Consider the following 20,773-nt stretch of genomic DNA (forward strand, 5'->3'; position numbering starts at 1 on the left):
GTGACCCTACATCTGGCCCTCTTTATCCAATAATGCCCATTGTCCTAGTGCAAATACTGAGAGCATCCCAGTTGCTCCCAAACAGTATTCTAAAGTCTCAGTTAGCGTGACAGTGGCTCTGCTTCTGAACTAATAGGGGATTAAGCAACCAGCGCTGTGTCCTTCCAACAGCCCTCCTTAGACTACACGAAATTAGCCTTTATTAACAACATTTTTAATAAGAATATATAGTTAGTCTTTTTCTGAGGTCTTGCACAATGGACTCTTTGTAAGCATCTGGTAAATGGAGCCACCAAGACTAAATATTAATAGATGTCAATTGACCTTTGTCTGTCTTCTTTTAACCTTTTGCTGCCAGGACAAAGTGCTCTGGGTCAGGGGAAGGTCAGCAAACTGTCTAGATCTCAAAATTGCATTTGAAGAGGCCAGAAATTGAGCCATCCTAGGACTATCTCCAAACCCCAGAGAACTGTTCAGTTTAGTGAATTCAGTTGTTTGGCTACATTTTATTTTGTTTTACTTTTACTTTCCATTTGGTGCTTTTGACAGTATAGAGAGTCAACTTTTATTTTAGTTGCCTCTTTACTTTTGTGTTTATTTTATTTTACCTTTATTTTGCTTTATTTTATCTGACCCTCTAAAACCTCCTGTTCGGCAGCACTTAGCACCTACTCCATCCAAGTTGTAACCTCCTGGAAATTCGTATTTATCAAGATAGACACAAAATCTTCCTCCTGGAAAACTTCATTCACCTGGGCTCCGTCAACTCAAATTTGTGATCATTTGGCCACATTGGATTAAGATGTGCCTATGTACCAGCCAGCCAAAAAGGATTTGCTAAGCAAGCTGTCGGTACAGATTAACTTCAGGAGGATATTTGAGCTATATAGATTTTATATGGAAGCAGACATTTGCTCCAAACAAACAAACAAAAAAGTATAGCTCTGTCATTGTCTTCTGTTTATCAAAACATCAAGGACCTCAGCTTGGAGGGTAAGCACAGGCAGTAGTCTATTAGCCTACTTGCAGTTCCTGCATGAAATTTAAATATAAAGAAAATGTAGTTACTTCAAAAATGATCTATAATTCTGATTTTGCTGCCATTTTCATTCATCTCTCTAGCTGGGCCTTTGTCTCTATTAGTGAAATAAGTTACATTTGTGCAGTGTTATATCTTTTCTCTTTTACGGGAGGTTCAGCAATTTCAGAGTATAATTGTTTTAAATTGGGAAAATTCAATTTTCTCTAATGTTTTAACGTTTAACTCAGCTTTTGGAATGCTTGTGTTTCTTGCATTACCCAAAACATTTGGAAAATGAACTCATCTCAACTCCTCTCCTTCCCCTCCTCAGCCCTCCACACCCACTCGCCTGGCGTCCTCACTTGGGTTAATGCTAACACCTCCTAGTCATTAAGAACTGAGCCATGTAGGTTCCTTTTCACTCCTTCCTTTTTCTTTCCATCCCTGCTTGCCCTCTGTTCATTTCCACCTCCTCTGAAACTTCCTTCCCCATCTCCCAAAGCTGCCATTTGGTCTCCATTCCCTCTAAATCTACCTGGTTCAGACTCAGTGTTACCTCACATCTGTGTCATTGCCAGAACTTCCAAACTGGTTTCCCTACCTCAAGGTTTTCTCCTTTATAAACCACCTTGAATTTTTCCTGGATTAACCTTGTTGAAGTACAAATGATCTTGGCATTGCCCTGGTCCACCACCATCCATGGGCCAAAAGAGGAAATTCCAGCCGTCCAGCCTTGTCTCCCTCGGCAGGGGCTGCACTCTTCTCTTCCCTCTCTGCACATGGCCTTGCTCTCATTTGAAGTCAAGCAGTTTCCTACACTTGGAATTACTCCCTCTCCACCCCATCTGCACTGCTGAAAATCTCCTGGCCGAGTCCCAAAGCTGACTCTTCATAAAGTCTCAGACCAGGCTGCCATCTTCGTCTGCTCCCTCCTCCTGTTGCCCTGCCGTACTCCACAGGATATGTTTTTATTACTATGATTTGTGTCTTGTTATCGGCCTCCTTCACTGAATCCTTCAGGTGTCCATTCTGTGTTTCCTATAATACCCAGAATGGGGCCTCATATTTAGTAAATAAATAACCTTTGTTGAAGAGGCACACATCATCATTTAAACCCAGAAAGCTAAATAATCAGGTAAACTCATAGAAATGTTTTGTGTTTGCAGCAAAACCCAAAATCACCTATGTAGAGAATCAGACTGCCATGGAACTGGAGGAGCAGGTCACTCTTACCTGTGAAGCCTCAGGAGACCCTATTCCTTCCATCACCTGGAGAACATCCACCCGAAACATCAGCAGTGAAGAAAAGGTATACTGTTGCCCAAGAGTTTCAGGGCCATGGAACACAGACTCGTTGCACATTGAGTCTGCCCTGCCCAGTTCTCTTCGGTGAGCCAGAAAGGGGGATGTGGTCACCAGAGACCACAGCCAGGTCCTGCAACCTCCCTCCCCAAGGCTGCCAGGACATGGCCTGCTCAACACCCACTTGCAGTGGAATGGGCACAATGCCTTGTATAGATTGGCAGGGGTGTGATGGTAGTGGGCATGGTTAAGTTAGGTGGTATGGGGAGGAGGCAATAGTGATGTTCAAACTCAGGATTGTGGATCTTTGAAGAACAAGGAGAAGCAAGATCCCTGTGTACTAGGTGATATTATCATCTCAGGAGCACCCAAGGAAATGTCCCTGGAATTAACAGGGACCAAAATGAGCCTATTCTTTTCCTCATGTTTGGTACACTCATGCTGTATATGCACTATATGCACAAAAGCTTGGCTGCCTTTGTGTCTGCCTGTATTCTTGGTCACATTTGAATTTCATTTTGTTCTAAAGGCAAAAATAATTAGCAGTTTCTAAATTATGATCTTGATACCTGGGTTTGCAATTTATCCACCAAGGGTTTAAGAACACTATAGTAAACTTCCTAGGAAATTTAAATGATTGAAGATGTAACTTTAAAGCACATGGATTTATAGGCCACTAGAAAACTATCTTTGTTATTCATAATATGTAAAAATTAAGGTGACTCCCCTGCCCTGCATTATGAGCCCTTTGCAGTTGAGTGGGTTAAAGCCAGAAGGAGGGAAAAACTGGTTTTAAAGTAACTTCAAGCCCCTTATGGCACTTGTCCAGCCTCCTCTCATATATCCTGTAGTAATGGGCTTCGTTTTAGTTGACCAAAGCTTTGTTACCTATTCAAGAGTAATGGCCTTAGCTTTAAAGAACATTTTTAATGGATTGTTTATTGACCAGAATGTCAAAAATGATAGATCTCTTCACTCTTCTGCCTGCTTAAAGGAAATCCCTAGACAGGATAAACTCAACTAAAGCCCAAAAAGTATACTGTGAAATATCAGAGCTAAATTTGGAATTTGCATTTGAGGAACTGATTTCTGTCTCACTAATAGAAAACAAAGCTAAATCAAAAGGATCAGGGATTGGTGTTCCAAATAACCCATTTGTTTTTTTGCAATTTTTCATCCAGAGTTGAATTCAGCTTAACAAAAACTCAACTAAAGAACTGCTAAATATTTTTGAAACTCATATATGCGGTTTGATATGCAAAAACCAGCTAGATGAAGAAACGTGGTGTTTACTTGGATACTTTCTTTATCAACAATGGAATTGAACCCTCAGCTAAGATTTTAGCTCCCATTGTGTGTTATGTGGATTGAATATACATTTCAGGGCTTGATTCATAGAATGGCTGCTTGGCAGGTCTTTCTGCATCAGGCTTAACAGTGTACTTATTCAGAGTGAACCAGTGTATATCTTTGCCCTACAGTGAAGGACAGAAATATCTATCTCAGATGTATGCTTTTAAATTCTCTATCTTTTCTAGGAACAGCTCAATAGCCAAATTAGACCAGAAGGATTATTAAGATTTGTGCCTATCTTGGGTTCTTTAATAGGTTGGCAGGTCTGGCCTATACCTATGATTTCATTTTTATAGAATAAGGAAAGATAGCTAGAAACTAATATATACTCACACTTAACTAAATATTGAGACTGAAAGTGTCCAGCAAAGACCATCTCAAGCCTAGTAGGCACGAGGCTTGCACAATTCAGTTTAGATCGACTGTCTTGGTTTGAGATAATCACTCACACCCTACCACACGGACTGTGTTGTAATTTCCTTTGCTGGCAAGTACCTGCAAGTTTACTTGAAGTGACGTAACTGGAACTCAAGTCAGTCAGTGTTTAGAAGAAGTCCTCCAGAACAGCCTGTGATGTAACACCAGATTAATATGAATTGTTCTAAATGAAATCCTCTGTAACAAAATTTGCCATTTCTGTCCATTAAATAGTAACATCAAAGAGGCATGAAATCCACCTTACAGTGTAGATAGCTGCTGAGTAAGAAACGACATATGCATCATCCATGGGCAGACCAGATTCCAGAGAATAAACTTCACTTTTACTTTGGCAATCTCTCCTCATTTTCTCCAACTAAAGTTGCATTATATATAATTAGGTATAGAGATTACTAGAATCCCTGACTTGCAGGAGTGGGAGAAAGCAATTTTCTTTTTAAAATCAGGAAGATACACAAGACAGGTCAGAATAGTCAATCAAATCTAATGGTAGAGTAAAAGCCTGAGATTCAGATCGCATGGAATGCCAGAACCATAGACGTTCAGAAGGCATCTTTTCAGGTCCTGAAATCTCACCCAGCTCCTTTTTCTAGCATCCCTGCTAGAAAAGTCACTCTGGCTCCTGTCTAAAATGGTGATGATGAGAGCCCTCCATGGGGCCGTTGGTCAACGCTGATGATCAGAAAGGATTTCTTCCTCGTCCCTTTCTGAACCCAGTATTCCTGCCCTCTGCCACTCAGTCCTTCATCTGAGACACTGCAGTAGCACTTGGATTTTCCTCTAGTCAGTCTTCCCTTCTTACCTTAACACACCCAGTCATTTTCACTGTTCTCTTGTCATGTCTTCCACATCATTCATCCTTCTAGTTGGCCTATACTAGATGGCTTCAGTTCACTGGTCCCAGGCCCAGTGTGACCTGTGCAGACTTCAGTCGGGCTGTTACCTTCTGGATCTGGGCATCATCATGCAGTTAAAGTTGCATTAGCCCTTGAGCAGTGTCCTCATTCTGTTGCCTCATATTGAGATTGTGGTCAACTAACATGCTTAGGTCTTTTCTTTACATAAACTGCATTTAAGCCACCTATCCCCTATCCTGGCCTGTTCTCATGCAACTGATTGCTTAATCAATGATGCAGAATTTTGTAGTTATTTCTGTTAAAAAATTGTATTTTATTTGTTGTGGTGCAATGTTTCTCAATAGGTTCATTATGGCAATTCAGGAGACCCTCCCTTCACTGGGACTGTCCTATGCAATGCAAGATGGTTAGCATCACTGACATTTTCTCCCTTAAATGTCAGGAGCCACCTCTAATCATTATGAAATTGTCACATGCCCAAACATCCCCTGGACGGAGAATGACTATTCCTAATAATCTTTCCAACCAGTCAGAAATGACTTTCATCAGAACTGTCCTTAGAAGTCTGTCAGTCAGAGCATCTCAGTGCATCTGAGCCCCCCTATTTTATATATGTATATTAAAAGTAATGAGGCAGAGCAGTCAATAGTGACTCCAGCCCTAAGCATAAGTCCAAGGGCGGACAATCCAGTAGCCTTCCCAATGCAGCTGTCATCTAACATTGATATTAGCTCTTGCTTTGTTGAAATATCTTTGTCTAAGTCACTGATAAAAATGTTGACTGGGACAAGGTCAAGTTCAGAGCTCTTAGAGCGCCTCCATGACTACCCTCCCCATCAGTGGCTCAGAAAGTGAAGTACCTGATGCCATGATGTCACAGGGCTCTCTTGTGATTCTGATGACTTTCACGGAAGCTTCAATGATTCCTTTAATACAGTTAGTTATGACATAAGCAAATTAAAGTAGTTCTGTGTTTTTGCATCACTGCTTCAGTCTGATATTTCCCTTCCTATGGTAAGAGGTGAGAGAAGTCATTGTGTCACTCATAGACACTTAGTGACTTGCTAATGGAATATCAGTGTTCTTCATTAAAAAAAGAAGGAATGGGACATACAAAACCCAGTGCAGTGAATGTCACATCCTATTTTTGATCCTGCCTCTGAATTGAGTCTAATCACTGATGTAAGAATGATGATTAGTTAGACTTTAGCTAGTCGAGTTGGTTTAGTTCAACAACTGATAATAACTAGACTATGTCTAATTGTTTTGATCATTGAGATCATTAAGGTAGAGCAGTTGTCTGAAAGTTGATCTGTTTCTTAGTAGTTACTGTAATCTTGACAAGAAAAATCACGAACTTCATAATGGGTCAGTTGGATGATGGAAGGTCTTTGTGATATTACAGAAAGTTTATACATCTGCATCATTTCATAACTCATCCTACACAGATTTATCTTGAACATTGCCTGCCAGGTATTTGAGTGAGCATTGCTAAGTTCCAGGCACCATTTATATATTGTATGAAACCCAGGGATGCTGATTTCCATACTCTATTCCTAGCAGGAAAAAAATCCATCATTTGCTTATGTGAACACCTCTATGCCTTTGAAATCACTATAAAGAAAGGTGTATGAAGCCTTCATGATTAAGTAAAGGAGAAGGGTGAAGTGTTGAGATGAGAAGAGATAGATAGAAAAAAAATGAAGAGCATTTTGTGAACCTTAAATCTTGGGCTCATAGAGAATTCCACAAATGAGACCTTTTGAAATTCTGAATTCTTTGGAAACTGGAACTTTCTTTTCACCAGAAAGAACTCCTCATTCAATACAAGCTTAGTACCTGCTTTTAAACATTGAAAACAGTGACAACATGGAGCAAAGTCCGGTTTATCCAGGGTGGGCATATGTACAATAAGGAATGCTTAGGATAATTAGAGAGATGCTTCACTTTAGTTTATATATATATATAAACTTATTGTGCATAAGACAAAAATGTAAATATTAAAACAACCTAGGACTAACAATTTCAGGAGCATTACTAATCATACCCTGACTTAGTTCCCAAGTGTGTATATTTGTATATCAGAGTGTCTCTATTTGGGCCATACCTTCACTAAATTATTAGGACCAAGATATTTGCTGTCATTCCACTGTCACACAGGTAGGAATTAGGCTACTAGAAGCATTGTGTCACTAGCAACTACTTATTCTAAAAGCCACAGAACCATAGTGACTTGGGAGAGACACAGAATAATCATATTGGAAAACAAACAACTCCATATGATATAGCCCTCGCATGTGACAAACAAGCTTTTTAGTGATGTGGAATTGGCAGCTACGTCTGACGTGTTGGCCCACTGTTACTTTGGTCTATGCATGTTCCTCTTTCTCACTTTCTTCTTCATTCCAACATCATGTGACATAACCCAGTATTTCATCCTCATTTCTCACAAAGCTCCTTGTATGTAGTGGACTCTTACTGTTTGCTAACTCATTTGCACTCCCTGATTGCATTGCTGTGTTTCTAGCATCTTCATCTTTTTTCCATCTGAACATCAGGGACAATCAGGCAACCACACCACCTAATAAAAAGAACAATGTAACTATGATGTCTTTGACTCCTAGTATGAAAATAGAAAAAGCAGAGTAGATACCCAAGTGCTAGATAAATGCAAATAGCTCGATGTGAGTGGAAAATCCCCCAAACCTCTATGCCCGTAAGTCGAGTTTCTCCCTTGTGAATGCCATGTTGGATGAAGATGGTCCATACTTGAGCTCATGTGCCATCTGGGCATTCTCTGCCATTAAGGACGGGAGCCCTACCACAGCCTCCCAGCATCCTCAAAGCTTCTTTACCACAGTCTCAAAGGACTTCATAATTCTCATTCCTAATGTACCTCTCCTCTCCTGATTTGTTCCCTTTTTTTAAATAAAAATTTTCATTCTTAATAGAATGCATGCAAAGAGTTATAAAGTGCATGAGCATAAAATGGCATTAGTGTATCCATGATATGCTGTCTAATAAAACTCAAAGGAGGGAACCTTGCTAAGTATTTCTAGATTATGTGGTTAGAACCAGTAGTGTCATTCGACACTATGAAGAATATTTAAGGTGTTTTGCAACATAAGCAGTCTAATATGTCTGCTGGTATATGTATATATGTCTGCCAAAGATTAGGAATGCCTTTACGATTGAATTATACATTTTAATGTACAGAAGGGGGGAAAAAGCTGAACATAAGCTAAATCCTAAATTAAATTGGGTAATAAACACACCATTGAAAGTGGGCCTTGGAAAAAGTTCTGAATTAAGAGGAAGCTGCATGTGCACGGAATGCAGTGTGGTACATCAATTCTCTAAAGCAACATGTTGTAAAATTTTACTGCTTTCTTGTTGTGTTTTATATCTTGTTCTCTCCAGGCTTCGTGGACTCGACCAGAGAAGCAAGAGGTATAGCTTACCTGACCACTAGCCAGTCTTTAGTTTTGAAAGCACTGCAGTTTAACTTACCATTACAGTTTAATAACCAGGCATGCTAAACTAATTAGTACTTTAGTTAGCTTAAAGAATAGGTCAATAGAGGTAGATATTACTTTACAATAGTGTCATTTTAGGATGAGCAAGCAAGCTGTGTTGGGAGTGGATGAACAAATCCTTATTATTTCCTAAAACTGGATCTTATTCTCTTGCTGGTGCTGGTAAAATCACATCCAGGTAATTATACTGATAGAAATAAATTGCCCCAATGCCCAGGCCAGGCATTTTGAAACAATGATTTTTTTTTTTTTATTCTCACGTGGTAGATGTGGCTTTGGACCATAAAGTCACAGAGTTAGTGATCTAAAACCCACTCAGCCCTTTCCTTTCCAGCTCAACTCATCTTGTTGCTCACTTATTTATAACAATTGGTCTTGGTAAATTATCACATCACATTTCATCTCAAAAGCTATCCAAATGACATCTCTCATTGGTTTTCCCAAATTACTAAACATGTCTGTTACTTTTATAGAGCATTAAATTTATGAGATTGGAATGATTTGGTACAAATGGGTTTATGTTTTGTAAAGTCAGTAGCACTTAACCTTTGAAATTTCTTTGCTTACTTTCTTCAGTTTAGGTAATGTGGGACTTAGCTTGAAAACTGACGCTGAACATTAACATTTAGAGTTTAATTGCTACACTCCCAGGCCCTACTTATGAACATGTCTGTCATTTTTTTTAAACCTGATATGCGATTAAGTGACCTAAATAGTAAAATAAAAACCCATTTACTTTAGATGACATTCAAGGATCTAATCTATAAATACTTTTTATTAAAATAGTTTTTGCCTTCTTTCTCCAAATGAGTCTTTGATTTTATAAGAATATAAACACAGAAGATGCTATAGATTCTGTATTTTGGTAAATCTATCCTCTTGGTCTTTCAGGAATGATAATTATTCAGAACACATAGCTCATGTGTTCAGGTCATGGTTATCAATATTTAATGCTGCTTAATATTTAAAAGTTGACTGCCTGTCCCTAGGCACTGTTATTAGTTTCTGCACATGAACACACTGCCATTGTCAAATCCAGTTCATTATAAGCTCTCTTTGTGTCCTACCTTCCCTGATGTTGTAGGGACTGTGGTTCAGTATGTGTCCTCACTGAAATGCTTCACTCCTGAGGCACCACAATCACTTAGTGCGGCTGGGTGTTTTATTGCCCAGAACTCGTGGGCCCATCGGGATTGGGGCAGGGAGAGAAGAAGGGATAATTATCAGCCAGTCTTAAGCGGCTACAGATCTCATTCCACTTTGCCTTGTGTATCTTCCCTGTCATTCTGGCCTAGACCTGGTGAGAGGAGGAGCTGAGATTTATCAAAGAGTGCTAAGGAGCTGCTAAGAGATTTTTTTTTTCTTTTTGTGGTACTGGGAAGAGAATTCTTATTGTAAGTGAAAATAATAGGTTTACTCCCTCTAAAGCAGACACTGGACTCTGTTTTCCAGAAGTGTCTTTATCACAAATGTCGCACTTTGGACATAATTGACTTTTAAGTGAATGTTGCCCGGGGGGCTCAGAAGTTCCATTCTCTCCTATTTATGTCATTCAGAGATGAAGACCATAAGCCCAGATGAGTGCAAAAGAAGATTTGGGTTATGGCCACTTTCATTCTGTAAGCTCAGAAAAGCCTTAGCACTTTTACCTGTAAGAAGGGAAACAAAACTCCTTTGATGAGAAGAATAATTATAATCACCTTTCATGGTCTTTTTTTAAGGGGGTCTTTTTCCACAATGATCTTTTAAGTCTTGTCCAGAGCTCATCTGCTCCCTCTAGGGGAGCCAAGACAGTCAGCCTGGCTTTTGGTCTGGATGGCTTATGGATGGCACTCTGGGGCTTTGTCCTGATGCCAGAATAAAACATTTCAGGAGGAGACGGTCCAATCACACTGGGGTCTATCTGCATATCCTCAAAGGGACAACTGGGCATCTGGCAAATAATCCCACCATCACACCTACAGTGAGCCCCTGCAAAATAAGAATTCTCTATAGAGGACTGCCTTCTGGTCTGTTGACATCATTAAATAAGAGAAATTTCCACATAGAGAAATCTGGGAAAAGAGACCATATTGGAAAAAAGAGAAAGAGAGAGAGAGAGAGAGAGAGAGAGAGAGAGAGAGAGAGAGAGAGAACAGCTTGTCCCTGTAACCATTTCCTGAACTTCTCTTCAACCATTTTCTAGATTATTCTGAATGAAGACTGCTTATCCCCCTGCTCTGTTGCTGCTAATGTCCCATTCTTGCCTACATGACTTTCTTTGCCTGTCTTCCACATTAAATTGTTTTCTTAGCTTCCTGATGAAGCGTAGGGCAGACCCAGAACAAGTCTAGACTGGGTTCAAAGACTCATAGTTCATCTCATGGTTGATATCAGTGAGATGACCAGAAAAGCCAGGGATGGACCCTCAAGTTTCCTCTGCCTTCGTCCTGCTGGGTTTGGGGGAAATAGGAGTGACAAGCAGATCAGGTCAGCCTTTAGAGGTCCCTGCAGGAATGGCTTCATGCTCTCCATGGCCCTAATGCAGACTGACAGGTAAAGATTTTTGTTTGGCATTTGAAAATAACCACTGGAATGGATCAGTAAGCACTGACAGCCCACAAGAAAAGAAGTCCCAGGATCCAGTGTCTCCAACAAACTGGATGTCTAGAAAGTGCCCCACACCGGTCTGTTGGCATCTCTTATCAGTGTGTGCCATCTCTTGGGATGCAGCTTCTCAATCAAGCATCCTCCCACATTTGCTGGCCAAATGGGAACACCAGGGCATTGGTCTCAGGAACAAGACATGTTCATAGCAGGAGGCAATGATGATTTTGCTTGACCCTTCTTCCCCTTACTGGCAACATGTTTTGGCTTCCAGATATGACATGAGATGGGGCTTAGATGACTGAAGTGGACTAGGTCTGTTAATGCTGGTGTAAGGGACTTCTTGTGATAGACTGCAGAGCAAGGCCAGTGGTGCCTTGCTTTTGGGCTTCTTATGTTACCATAGGACATTACAACTCTGGAGTTCTGACTTGCAGACCAGCATATTAAAAGAACCTGAAGTCAAGTGTCCTTTTCATTCTCTAAAGACAAGCCCATCAGATGCCAGATGCAGTGTACTGTCCTGTCTATCTCTATAGAATATCATACACTGGAGATGAGGGTGAACTAGCCTTCTTCAGATTACCAGCTTTCTGAAGGATCTGTACTTGGGCCTTATGCCTTCACCTGTCCAGAGCCAGCAACCATTTTACTTAGAATGTCAAGAGAAAAAAATCCCTTGGAAATATTCTAGTACTTGTTGCCCAAGGATCATATGCTTACTCTCTTCTTAACTGATCACTGTTATTCCAGAGACTTGAGAAGCCAATAGCAGAATTGAGAACTAAAAAATGGAAACTGTAGTGTCAAGGATCCTAGCTCTGCCTGGGGCTCTCTTTATCACTGTTCTTAAAGAGGGGATCCTGTTACCCTTGATTCTAGATCCTGAACTTTGAATTGACTTTTTTTTTTTTTTTTTTTTGGTGGGGGATGGAATAATTTCAGTATTTAAGTATCCAGAAAAAGGCATCTGCAGAGAATGACTTTCTTGCATACTTTCTTTCATTGAGTGCATTTGAAGTTCCCATCTCATGAGTATCCACATAGGACTGGAGGCGGGCAGACTGGGAGGAAATGACAGGGATGCAAGTTTCCAGAATCTCCCGAGGCAAGGCTGCTGAGATCTCTGAAGGCCAGGGCCTTTGCTTCCATTTTACACATCCCAAAGTAGTCTTGTGAGACCTAGTCTGTCCTTGCCACAAACCAATTTTGGCACACAGTGCAGGTCATTTGACAAAACCAAGTCCCATCTCCTGTTTTGGATACCTCCAAGTTTCCATGGTGCTTATGGAACCCTTGCCCATTAAGTGGTACCTAAAGTCAGGCTTAGATGTTGGCCCAGAGAGAAGAGAGGATGTGAGACTCGTCACAGACAGGTGAAGAAATAGTCTTCTACCCCGACCCTGCTGTAGCTGCATGGCCCTCTGCCTTGCCTCGGACTCTGATGCTCCCCTTTCCCTTCTGGCAGACTCTGGATGGGCACATGGTGGTGCGCAGCCATGCCCGCGTGTCGTCCCTGACCCTGAAGAGCATCCAGTACACAGACGCTGGAGAGTACATCTGCACTGCCAGCAACACCATCGGCCAGGACTCCCAGGCCATGTACCTTGAAGTGCAATGTGAGGAATGACTGGGGAAGACTTGGGGGAGGGAAGAGCCCTTCAGAGTCAGGATGAGAGAGGGAAATAGCACCCAGGACCTAAGCTTACCCTGTGAGCTCTGCTGTGTTCCCTGTGGCCATTGGCCCTGGACTATTTCAGAGCTCTGTCCAAAAGCCGGCCCCACACACCATCCCTAGGCTTCTTCCAAGCCTTCCGTTTGCTCTGAGTCTCCCCATGTAGTACCTGTGCACAGCAATATTGATGTGATCCTGACCTCTCCTCTACCAGGAGCTAGGTCTGCTTACCTGCCTTCTCAGTGCCAGTACAGGTTGTGGGGGCTCAAAGATAGTGGTGGTCACCCTGATAATCATTGTCATTTGTTGCAGATGCCCCCAAGCTACAGGGCCCTGTGGCTGTGTACACTTGGGAAGGGAACCAGGTGAATATCACCTGTGAGGTTTTTGCCTACCCCAGTGCTACAATCTCCTGGTTCCGAGATGGTCAGTTGCTGCCAAGCTCCAACTTCAGTAATATCAAGATCTATAACACCCCCTCTGCCAGCTATCTGGAGGTGAGTAGGGTAGGGGTTGGGGGTTGGATAGAGAAGGTTGTTTGATGATGGGTAGGCTTTTGGATGCCACTCACATTTTCTTTCTTGCTTCCCTGGCACATCCTAAATTGGAGAGTCATTGGCTGGAGAAAAAACAGCCTCACTCCTGGTCACCTTTCTCAACGACATTGGTGTGTGCTCCATGTAGCTAGACTGGGACTAGGAGCTGGAAAAGCCTCTCCCATGAGCCCCGGGCTATTCTCTCTTGTTCAAGATGGGGCCGATACTAATGATTTGTGCTTTACTAGTTCTGTTCTTGCCTAATTTAATTTAGTAATAAGGATCTGCATCTGTAGCCATTTTATGGTCCCTGGTAACCCCAAGGGCTCCTTCCTTCTAAAGGTGACCCCAGATTCTGAAAATGATTTTGGAAACTACAACTGTACTGCAGTGAATCGCATTGGACAGGAGTCCTTGGAATTCATCCTTGTTCAAGCAGGTAAGTGCCTCTCGTGGTGGCTTCCACACTGCCTTTACCCTTCTCGGGGTAACCAGGATTCTTCAAGGATACCAGCCAACAAAGCCAGATGGTCGGGAAGCAATTGGAGGTGTGAGGATCTAAACATGGGACGTGCTGGGGGAGAATCATAGATGAAGGGGATCCAGAGGACAGAAAACAGATGACAGGATCCCCAAGAGTGCGCAGAAATAAGAGAGACATGCTTTGACATTGAAAGTCTTGGTTCTGGGCCACCTGGGTCTCATTATGTGTCCTCCCCATAGACACCCCATCGTCACCATCCATCGACCAGGTGGAGCCGTACTCCAGCACAGCACAGGTACAGTTTGATGAGCCAGAGGCCACAGGTGGAGTGCCCATCCTCAAATACAAGGCTGAATGGAGGGCACTAGGAGAAGAAGCGTGGCACGTCAAGTGGTATGATGCCAAAGAAGGTGAGTCGGAGCCCTGGCTCCTCCAGTCAGGTGGTATGTGCCCTAGTGCTCCGTACGGGGGTGCACACTTGCCCCCCGCATTCTCCAGGTCCTGCCTTGCCTGTCCATTTGAGTCAGCGGCATACTACTCTTATCTACTAGAGCTTGCCAGATGTCACCACCTGCCATCCCATCTGGGTTCCTGCAGAATTAGGAACTATCCCGCCCAGAATGAGGTCATGGTCATGTCTCAATAGAGAATTGTTGGCCCTCAGAGCTTAGTTCTCATGACCCTGCCAGGACGAATGAGGTCATCTTGGTGACATTCCAGGCAGAAGCCCTGCTTTCATGCTGAGCACAACCACAGGAGTGCACTGTACCCCTGCTCTGCACGTGTGACTTTGGGGTCTCTACCCTGACACTGACCAGTACTATTTTAGGGTCTCTTCCCAGGACTATCATGCAATGATGATAGTAACCAAATAAGCAGAGCCAGGAAGACAAATGTGCTCTGAAATCAATACTATGTATCTTTCCAAGCTAAACATTAAGAAAATGACCCCTGTGTTTTTGCAATTTGAAGGTCTGAGCCCTCCCGTTTGAGGATGGAGTATATTTACATCTCAGTCCCCCTTTGGGGTTGGATTGGGATAACTCAGTGAAATCTGATGTGTTTCTGTAGGAATGTGTAGTCCTAATCCAGTGTGTGGTAACTGGTGTGGAAAAGGGAATGGACTGGAATAGCAGTATCACAGCCTTTCAGAGATGAGGCCCATTGCGCTCTTACTGAGATTAGTTCTGCCATGAAGCTCCATCACAGCATCGGACTCTTGGAATGGTGGGAGTAGGGGTGGGGGGACTGAGAAGAATTGCTGTGTAACCAGAATTGGAGAAGAAGACGGTCCTTTCAGCTTCCTAACTTTATTCTGAAATCTCATACTGACTTTGTGGCAGTTTGGTCCCATGTTACAATGTATGCCGGGCTTTTTAAATTTTCTTTCTTTTAAACATCAGTTCTAGTTTTTTGTCTTATTGTGGTAGAATACACATGATATAAACTTACGTTTGACCATATTTAAGTGTATGATTCAGTAGCATGAAGTCACAACCATCGCCACTCTCCAGCTCCAGACCTTTCTGTCATTCCAAACTGAAACTCTTCACCCAGTAAACACTACCTCTCCTTTCTCTACCTCCCTCCAGTCCCTGATGGCCACCCTTCTACTCTCTGTCTCTGTGTAGTTGATTATCCTCGTTACCTCATAGAAGTAGAGTCATACAATATTTGTCCCTCTTTGTGTCTGCGGGTCTCATTTAGCATGATGAGAGATTCACCCATGTTATACCATGTGTCAGATTATCGACCCTTTTGTAGGCTGAATAATATCCCATTGTTCATCTTTACCACATTTCATTTATCCAGTCATCCATCAGTGATGGGTTGTGAGGGTTGTTACCATGCTTTAGCTGTTGCAAAGGTGGCTGCTGTGAACATGGGGTCTGTAGGTATCTGTTTGAGTCCCTGTTTTCAGAAATGTGTCTGCCCAGAAGTGGAACTGCTGGATCACATGACAGTTCTGTTTAACTTTGTGAGGACCTGCCAGACTGTTCTCCATAGCTCCGTTTTACCCGATGTCTTCTGCTCTTTTGTGATCCATCCCATCTTCTCACAACAGCCAACCTGGAGGGCATTGTCACCATCGTGGGCCTGAAGCCTGAGACAACGTATGAGGTACGGCTGGCAGCCCTCAACGGCAAGGGACTAGGCGAGATCAGCGCAGCCTCCGGGTTCAAGACACAGCCAGTCCGTAAGTAAAGCCAGCTGCCCTGCCTCTTCCCCACGCCCACCTTCTTCTTGGGGACCCTGACCTGACTTGTGTCTTGGTTCAGAAGACAGCCTTGTCTTTCAGATCCCTCTGTTCATGGAGGCCCCAACTCATAGTTCTCTGGCTCTCAGTGATGGCTGACACGCTCCTTTCATCCTCTTTCTCAAAGCGAACCCTTCCCTAGTAGCTGGTCCAGCTTGTTAGAATAACAGTCAGGCAGGGTGGGGGCAGGAGGGGGGTACCACCCACATGGTATTGCAGAGAGTGGGGAGAAAACCAGCAGCGTGTGTGGAGAAATTGGGGAGATTTGCTTTCTGATACAGGGCCTCAGAGGCCCTAAGTACCCTGTGACTTTAAAGAAACTAGAGACAGTGACAGACCATATAATTCTTGGTGGGATTTTTGATGCAGCAAAGATATTAAATCACATGTAGGACATGTGAGCAGAAGCCAAATCCCAGCTATGCAGAAGGGGAGAGGACGGCCATGGCCTTGGACTCTTCTGCTCTTCGCCCTCCTCCTCTCTCCCCTACCCAGAACATTCCTCGTGATCTCCCTCCTCACACACCCTTTCCAGAGAGCTGCTTCTCCCCGGTTCTGCGCAGGGCGTCTCTGTATCCTGCTGTCATTCCCTCTTTCCTTAAACCATGCCTGCTGGCTTTGCCCTCGCTTTCCATAACTCCCGGACTCTAGGTGAGCCCTGCTCTGGCACGCTCCGTTACAGACCAGAGCTGCTGCCCTGCAAGGCTCCTGAGCCTGTCCAGCTGAAGAAGATGCTGTAGAACCCGATTCCTGAGTGGCCACAGAGCTCTCTGGGCTCTCCCTGGCCCCTGGATTCAAAATGCACATGGCAGAATCCTTTGCTTCTGCCTTTGAAGCCATGGGCCTGCAAAGGGAACCCCTCGCCTCTTCCCAGAAGTAGAAAAGGCTGTCTCATTCCTTCTGCAGGGATTGCTTCTTTCTGCATTTTGAAGTAATGTGATAATTTGAGTTTCCAGCTCCATGTGCTCTGCGGATTCTGTTCATTTCTTTTACATCTTATTTTTTTTTCCTTGGGTCTGTCTCTTGGCTTTTCTTTTCGTCTGTGTTCCATCCATGGGAAATGCAGATAGCCCTCCTCCACGTAAGTGCCTCTTCATACCTCATTACCTGTTTCCATAGTGTTAACATCTGCTAGTCTTAGTTCTTAATTTAGTTCTGATCCTTTTTTTGTCCCCTAGAGGCTGAAGTAGATGATACTGTCTGGGCCCTAACCACACTGACCTTAGTCTAGTTGTACCTTTGTTAACGTCTGTAGGTGACTCCAAGAGGCTAACACTCTTCCTGTTTTAGAGCATGCAACTTCTGTGTCTTTTGAAATTGTGTATATTTATTAATTTTTGTGTGTGTTGATCACCCTGTGGCAATGATAATTGCCGAGCCAAGCATGGCAAAAGTCTGCAGATGGTCCCTGACCAACACACAATAGCACCACCTCGCCTATAGCCAGGATTCCAGAAAAGTGATCACAGCTTCATCAGACCACTATTCAAAATCCCTTCACAGGAGAAAGTTCTGGAAAGAATTTTCACAACCTAATCACGGAAGCTGTGAACATAGGACATAGGGAACAGGGTAACAGAGAGCTGGTCTGCTGCGGCAGGGAGTGGAACGGTGCTCTTACCTGCTCAGCCTGCGTAGACACCCTCACACTTCACTTCATTAAGGCTTGGCTCTTTTTTCCTAGACTGAATTCACAGAGCAGTAGTGGGAGGTTGTACCCAGAAAGACCCAGAAAGAAAGGTATTCAGGAAGTGGCATACCCTTTTCATAAAACGCTGTTGGCTCTTGAAAGGCACTCAGGGAAACATAGCTTTTTAAATGTATCCAGAAATATTGCAGCAACAGCAAAAACTAAGTAGCTAAGTGTGGGTGTTAGATTTTGAGCAAGTACTAAATCTCCTATCTCAGCCAAGTTGATGTCTGAATGCACCAGCTCAGGGGGTGGAGGTGTGGGGAGGATCAGACTGGGAAATGGAGTTGTCAGGTAGAACTGGCAGCTGTCTGTCTGCCCTGGGCTGACAGCTGTACCCAGAAGGGGCAGCTCTGGGCAGGAAAGCTCCTTCCTCCTGGATCCTTAAATTGACCCTCCACTGGTCTTCCATATGAGTCTTTACATTGCTTCTCTTCTGCGTGTGATCAATAAATGAGTGCTAACTTTGAAGAGAGGAAGGCTGGGATGAGGCCTGTTGATGAATTTCTCACCAGTAACTAGAGTCTGAGTACTGAATTAAGTGTAACTGTGTTTTGGACTTCAAAGACCAGAGTGGTTTTCTTTCATTATCACCTCAAACCTTCTAAGCATGAATTTTTTAAATAGAAGAGGCTGTTTCTAAAGTCAGCATGAAAAAGTAAAGGTTTGATTAAATTTTTAGTTTTCTTTTTTAATTTTTAAAGGAGTTCTCTCAACCTCATCACTTGTTGTCTGGCATTATGAAAATGGATAATTAACCAGAAGCCCTTTGGAGGGTGGTGGCATCATCTCTCCATTCCAAGTAGATCATGGCCAGCACCGGCACTGAAGTCAGTTTTCTCAACCAGATGAAGTTATGGTTAAAAGGATTAAAAAGCAAAGTTCTTTTAGATAAGTAGAAGCAAGGCATTAAAAGTCAAGGGTGCCTTTCTTCAAGACCTTTAGCATGGTGAGGTAGTGAACGTATGAGAACATCACACTCTCACTAAAGAGACTCTGTTATGGTCTTTCCTTGCACCCCCTTTCCCTGCTAAGATTACCAGAGCTGTTGTGAGGGCCTAGCTCCAGGTGTGTCCTGGCCTGAAAAAGGACACCATTGAAAAAAATGATAACCACTGCTGTGACAAACTCCCATTTTGGGTACTAGGAAGTAAGGCCAAGTCTAAGGAAGGACCTTCTCTGAGTTTTCATGCCTACTCCTTGGAATGCACAAAGGTTGCCTGAACACACTCACACAGAACCACCTGTCCTTTTAGCTGTGTGCTTGCACCAAGCCTAAGAAACAATGGCTTTGGTTCCTGTCACTGGCTCATCTCAACCACTGACAGTGCACACCTATTCTGTAAGACTCTCAGGGTACAGATGCACCCTGTGACTTTGGAGTTGGGCCTTGAGTGTACCCTCAGCCCCAAGAAAGAGAAAACCCAGAGCCAGCCGGGACTGGCATGCTGGACAGAGGTGTTGGCTACCAGAGCCCTGGGTTGGGAGGTATAGTTGAGGTCAGTGTTCAGCATTACCTCATCACTTGAAGTTCACTGAGATGTCTCAATAATGGGGTTGCCTTCTTGTCTCCTTAATAGATTTGTCCACATTCAGGGCCATGGATATAGCAAAGCCAGTCATGAGCAGATCAAGCTAGCAAAATCATAAATACATGAAGGCCTGTTGCTTCTGAACTACCTGCCAGATAGAAAGCATGGCTTAACCAGTTTGGAGGTTCCTTTGTATGCCGTTCACAAATGTGTATGAAGGTAGTGAGGAAGCTGTGACTCCAAACACATTAAACTCTAACCTGGGAAAATGCTCTCATTTCACATATTTTTAAGTCAAATGCCTGTATGGTGTCAAGAGACTCAGGTGGAAAGCTTACAACCTCTGTTTGCCTTGGGAGAAGCTGCTTCCCTGTCAGTACTACCTAGAAATTATTATGAATCATTTTCTCCATGATTGAACAACACACTTGGAGAATTTCATTGCCTGAATGTTACCTATTAATTAGCCTCTATACCATGAAGCAAGATAGATTATTTCTTTCAGGGTAGAGAGACTGCATAGGAGTCTCTACTTTTTAAAACAGGCATCTCAAGATTTTTTATTTTCATGTGTTATCTCCTAGGCTGCACATGCAAATATCCATTAAATGCATTGTACTCTATGTTATTGAAGCAGGTAAAATGCCATCCCTTTACCAGAATAATACTAACAGTTATGCAAATGAGACCAACAAATACACACACGCACACACACACACACACACACACACACACACACACACACGAGAGAGAGGGAGAAGTAGAGATATACTTTTGCCTGAATGAACCAGATCATCCGCTCATGACAGGTTAGCAGCCTGTCTTGCTCTGATCCTAGCGACACTGTCTCATGGTTTAATCTGGTACCCTCATCTGGAAAGTAAACCATGGGCATTCCAGCAATGTTGCTGGTGTGTTGATGTTTTTCCAAAATTCTACCTAGCTCTCAAAGGGGACATTGTTTTGTGATTTTCAAAGGGACAACCTCTGAAAATTTGCCAGTAAAAAACTAAAGACCCTTTTAGTGTCCCAGTGTCTTGGATGCACAATTTATAACCATCCTTCATGCAGAAAGTTGGTTAGTGTTACTTTTTTAGCCCTGTCTCTTCAACCTTCCCTTTCCCTGGAGTACAAGAAAAATACTTAACATTATTGGCATTACTCTTCCATAGCAATATCAAAATGGTCACATTTTATAGGAATTTTTCTGGAAGAGAGTAGTATTTTTAGTATCATCTGTATGACAAATGATCATGAACCTTACCCGGTCATTAAGTAGAACAAGCATTTGCATTTCATTTAGTTATTAAAATTAGAAAGTGAGGCATACAGGTTTTGCTATAAGCATGTGCCATATATATAAATATGTTCCCTTATATAAACGCGTATGTGGAATGTGACTTGAAAAACCCGTGTTTGTCTCGTCTAACGGTTTACCTTAAGCTGAGGTCCAGGTTCACTTTCCTGCTGTCCCTCTGATACTATGGAGACAGCTGGTCCTGCCGA

The 20,773-nt window shown here is 42.9% G+C and overlaps 1 protein-coding gene across 21 annotated transcripts in view; it reads left to right on the plus strand.

Annotated features, from left to right (window-relative positions):
• The window catches only part of Ncam1 (neural cell adhesion molecule 1), a 291,618-nt gene that overhangs the window by 237,363 nt on the left and 33,482 nt on the right, over positions 1-20,773 (plus strand). For 7 of the 21 annotated variants that reach the window (XM_047516015.1, XM_047516017.1, XM_047516018.1 and 4 more), the window contains exons 8-15: positions 2,188-2,330; positions 8,392-8,421; positions 12,562-12,712; positions 13,081-13,265; positions 13,647-13,743; positions 14,028-14,198; positions 15,854-15,985; positions 17,112-17,126. In XM_047516015.1, coding sequence (XP_047371971.1) covers positions 2,188-2,330; positions 8,392-8,421; positions 12,562-12,712; positions 13,081-13,265; positions 13,647-13,743; positions 14,028-14,198; positions 15,854-15,985; positions 17,112-17,126 — 924 coding nt within the window. The remainder of the gene's footprint in view (positions 1-2,187; positions 2,331-8,391; positions 8,422-12,561; positions 12,713-13,080; positions 13,266-13,646; positions 13,744-14,027; positions 14,199-15,853; positions 15,986-17,111; positions 17,127-20,773) is intronic. The other 14 variants (XM_047516019.1, XM_047516020.1, XM_047516026.1 and 11 more) reach the window with 3 other exon arrangements.

Source organism: Sciurus carolinensis, chromosome 11 (assembly GCF_902686445.1).
Source record: "Sciurus carolinensis chromosome 11, mSciCar1.2, whole genome shotgun sequence".
Lineage (NCBI taxonomy): Eukaryota > Metazoa > Chordata > Mammalia > Rodentia > Sciuridae > Sciurus > Sciurus carolinensis.